This window comes from Dendrobium catenatum, unplaced genomic scaffold (assembly GCF_001605985.2).
Source record: "Dendrobium catenatum unplaced genomic scaffold, ASM160598v2 fragScaff_scaffold_1414, whole genome shotgun sequence".
In the NCBI taxonomy this organism is placed as follows: Eukaryota; Viridiplantae; Streptophyta; class Magnoliopsida; order Asparagales; family Orchidaceae; genus Dendrobium; species Dendrobium catenatum.
Window position 1 is genome coordinate 278860 of NW_021319876.1, and position 4940 is coordinate 283799.

Sequence of the window (4940 nt, forward strand, 5' to 3'; positions counted from 1 at the left end):
GTCATATGGTTCCTGTAGCAAGATCGATGGTTTCATCCTACAGCGGGCTGTGATGAGCACGAATAATTCCCGCAGTGATCTAATCACTGATTGTGAATTTATTTCCATGCTAATCTTCTTTCCCAGTGATCATCTGCTTTTCTGTTATGAAGGAGAACCAAAGCTTGAGTAGATCACATGCTGCATTGCCAACAGGTACTCCAGGAAATTAAAACTACAATTAGACTGCCAACCCTAGGGACTTTTTATGTTTATAAATAAAAATCTGTTAAATAAGTATAAGGAAACTGTTGCTTAATTAAAATTCAAATTTCTATTCCATTTTGTGGCTGAGTTGGGCGTCAATTCATTCAAACAAAGTGCAAAAGCAACTACAAATTTCTGAGGATAGTCATCTCCATGTATCAAGGTGAGTGTGACTTTCTTCAATTGATGAGTTCTTTTCGAGTTTTCTTTTCTTCTACATAATTAGTTATTGATTTTTTAGCCATCCCAAAGAAAAAAAGTGCTAGAGTCAGTTTTGTAATAACTTAATAAAAAAATAAGTTTCATTAAAAAAAACAAGATGATAAATTAAAGGCAAGTAAGCAGAACAGCATGAAAGACGGAAAATTCACCAACAAATTACAAGATCTGAAAAATCAAATTTCATAATCTTTATGCAGCAGAAAGCAATATAAGAATATTTAAAGACAGTTTTCCTAAAAAAACTATACTTAAATGAAAATATTCTGAAGGATAACTGCATATCAGTGAAAGTTAATTAAATAATTTAAATTCTTCCAAATGTATCATTTTCTACTCATGTTAGTATGAGCTAATCAATAGAATATGATGAATTAACCTGGCCCTTTTTCTTCTTCACCTCCACGCTGACAAGGCCCCTCCTCTCAGATCCGCGGATAGGGAAAATAAGGAAACACCGCTTTCCACCTAACCTTAACTTGAAGTTCTTTATCTTTGGAAGTCCTCCAGACATAATATAAGCCCTAACATCCGTTCCAGCTAGAGGGGCGCCCATAAGCTCAAGAATAGGAGCAGATGTATTCAACTTCCTCATAGCTATTCTATAAACCTTATCTGGATTGATAGTGAATCTTGATCGAATGTAAAGACCCTGAGATAAGAAAGTTTATTTATCATTTAAGCACTTCTGGAATCTGGAACAAATAGCGTGTAATTTTCTTAAAATTGTTATAACCAGAGACAAATTGCTACAGAGCTAGTAATAGCTTCAAATAGAAGCCTGTACAATATGTTTTGCAAGCACAACAAACTTTTATCCTGATAGCTTAGAAATGGAACTTTTAGAAGATGGGCAAATGTGCAAGAATAAAGCTACACTCCCAAAAGAAAAACTTGCAATTTCACTGCCATATCCGCCTACATGGCAGTGAAAGTGGCATCTTATATATATTACAATCAACATATTACTTTCCCAGCCAGTTAATACATATCCATTAAGATACATTATTTCCATCATATCAACCAAGATAATTAGTAGCATACTAAGCTGTTTTACTCTGATGGGACTTAAGTTTGTCTGCTTTAGCTGTCAGAGATTTTGAAAAAATGCTTGTTCAGATATTATTTGTATTCTGTTTTCCTAAATATAATCTTTCAAAAGAAAATTCTAAGAAAAGCTAGGAAAAAGCTATCTATTTGTTTTCATCCAAACAGTTTTGGCTTTTTACAGAGTGATTTTCCTAGCATAAAGCGGGTAGAAAGTAAAAAACCAAACAAAATCAGAGAATTTCAGTTACTTATAAAATAATCTAATAAAGTTGTAGCAAACTATTTAGTTCCTCTAAATAAAACAACAGATTTAATAAAAATAAATCATTTTGATAGTTAAAATTGTATGTAAAAAAAAAGGACTGAAATGAGAATACTTAAGCGCTCAGTTCACATAGTAAAATGACAGGTAGGGAATCAATTAAATTTTTGTTACAGAAGCTATTCCTTATGAGGCGTTACAGATTAATTTAAACAGTTCAGTGAATTCAAGTGAATAAAATGAACCTTAAGAGCTCCATTTCCATACTTTAAGGAACAACTTCGATAGGATTCTAAAAGTTTATATTCATTGGAAGCACAAAAAAATGAACCTTAAGAGGGACATGCTTTATTTACTTTGCATTTCCTTTTAAGTTAATGTTAAACATATTGATGATAATAATGATACTAGAGAGAACGGTTTGATTGCCTCAGTAGATTTAGTTTACTGCTACAAATGCTTCGATTCTGCATTCTCCACCTGGTGTTACAGCTTTAAATCTTTTGTGTTTTTCTATTTTGATTTTCATCATCGCTCATACGATCCCTAACAATCTTGTTGTCGATTCCTGGTCTTGGCCCTCATTGTCATTGTTGAATCTTATTTGTCAATTCATGCACTTGGCCATCATCACTGTTGTTCAACGACTTCTTGCAACTTCAACATGATGTCGACTGACAGAGCTATGGGATAATCCCTCTACATTGTTGCCTTCAGTGGTCCCTCCGTGATCTCTTCCTTAATTCCCATCATTATTGAATTGCATCTAGGCTCTGTAGTTTCCAAGTTTTCATCATCATCTTATTATGTCCTGATTTTGCTTCATTGCATTGATACCTCTAAAATTGCAATCAATTTCTGCTCAACATCCACCTCTGCTCAATAATATCTGCTCGACATCAACCTTCAAGAGTGATCAACTTCAGTTCCAATCCTCCAGAGATGCAAGCTAGGGCTTTCTCTTTTCCTAGTGAGTTCTACGGCCTTCATTATTGCAAGTCTTTTTCTACTACGTCCGCACCCTCGTCATTCCTAAGGGATGCAACTTTCTTTATTGTGAATGTTTTCTATCATGTTCAAATCTTTCTTATTGTAAATTCTCTTAGATGTTGTTGGAACAACAACTTCAACACCTCCTCCGGCTCTACTTTTTCAATCATATTGTTGTTCTTTCATCATGAAAACATAAAAAATATCATCATCCATTCTTCTTTAGTTCATCTTCACACTATTATCATCACATCATTCAATATTCATAAAAAATTTTGAGCAGTTACACATTCATAAATCGTAGTGATGAGCTCCATCAATAACTTCAAATCCATTTATTCTTGTTGGAACTTCAATAAGAGTTCATGTTGTTCTATGCAGAGTACATGTGTGAGTCCTACAACCTCTGCAATATGACCACCACATCCCATTCTTTCTGTAGAAGAGTTCATTGAAACACAGGGGAATGAAGATCATCAAAGACTGGTGATCAATCTTTGATCAGATCTTTGAGGGCATCTTCATTATTAGTGTTTATTCCATATTTCAGAAAACAATGCAAAATCAACAAAGATTAGTGATCCTTATCTGATTAGCTCTTTGACAACACTTTGATTATCAGTGTTCATTCGATGTCATGTTATGTTTACTTTTTATCCTTAAGTGTGAACAATGTGATTGTATTTTGGCCCATACCCTATATAAACGGACCATATGCTAATATAAGACTTGGTTAACATTGAATATTGATATTTGCTCTTACAATCTCTTCAATCCTCTCCCCTTGTCCATGAGCTTCTATCGCTATTCCTCATTCTCCTCCAAATCCCTAAACCACAGTCAATATATCATCCTATTCACGACTTGGAAAGAAAGAAAGATAAGCTTGAAGTTCGCAGCAATTCTCTAACACCAAGGAAAAGTTATAGAACGTCTAAGATTTAATTAAACAATTGGTACAACTAAAAACATAAAAGTGAAGCGCATAAAAATGTAACACAACAAGCGTGTCCAATCATCATTACATAATAGATAATACTTACAGTAAAAGCAACAATAGCAGTTGCCAGAGCAAGGAACCCATACTTTGCCATGCCTTCAGATAGCCCCACAAAAGTGCTTGCAAGTCCAAACAATATCTTCCACAACGCAATGCACAGAACTAAACCACCAGCGCCGAGAATAAAAAGATAATTCCTCTTCCAGAAAGCCTCCAACTGCAACCCAATGACCTCTCGGTACCTTGAAAACGTCAATCTGATGCTCGAAAGAGACTTACTGACCACCGATTTCCCAAAACCTTCAGCAATTTTACCGGTATCCAAACTCTTAACAGAAAGAAGCCTATATATTGAGCCCTTTTCCATAAAACCACGAAGCCCCGCGACCTTCGAAGAAAGAATTGGCAACTTGGGCGAAAACCCCGAGCTCATTGCCCTTGAATGCCAAAACCCAGAAGACAAAACCCCATGAGAAAAATTCGTACGGCTGTTGTTGAGGATACGAGAAAGCACAACATTGATAGATGGGGATTTAGAGGGAGGCTCACAGGAGTACAACCTGCTCCAAATTCCCCCAGGCTGGTACAGGCTTGTAGAGAAATCGGAAAATAAATTCTTCGAACAAAATAAAGCAGGTTGGCCATATAAGATAGGGCTTTGATGCCAGCGCCTTGAAACGATCTCATGGGAGCAAAGCCTCTGGAAATCATGAAAAATTATCTTTGATGGTTTTGCCATTTAATAGGAGTTCTACAGTGCTAGCGGGAGAGAGAGAATCGGAGAGATATCGAGGTTGCGGACTGCGGAGAGTGCGAGAGATCTCGACGGAGGGAGGGAGATCGGTGACTGCGAGCGCGTCGCCGCTGGCACCAAACGGCGGGTTAGCCCGACGGCCCTTTAATTATATTTTAAAAATAAAAGCATTTTCTAAATATATTTCAACATATTTTCAAATTTTTAATGAGAGAATTTTTCATATTTACTAACTATTTAAAAAAATGATGTCTTTCAAAATGAATTTGATCGAGTTCAAAGTTAAAATAGTTCAAATTTATTACAACTAGTTTAAGACAGTTTTCTCATTGCTTCTTAAAATTGCTTGCTAGTATAAATATTTAAATTTTTATACTAAAAAATTGTTTTAAGAAGCAGTAATAAAGTCGTCCCAAAAA

The 4940-nt window shown here is 35.4% G+C and overlaps 1 protein-coding gene across 1 annotated transcript; it reads right to left on the minus strand.

Annotated features, from left to right (window-relative positions):
* Nucleotides 1-844: 844 nt before the first annotated feature.
* LOC110111444 lies at nucleotides 845-4645 on the minus strand (the record flags this gene model as incomplete). Its single annotated transcript, XM_020843343.2, is given in 2 exon segments — nucleotides 845-1117; nucleotides 3811-4645. Coding segments are annotated over 2 exon segments (969 nt in total), but the record flags the coding sequence as incomplete, so codon positions are not given.
* Nucleotides 4646-4940: the final 295 nt, after the last annotated feature.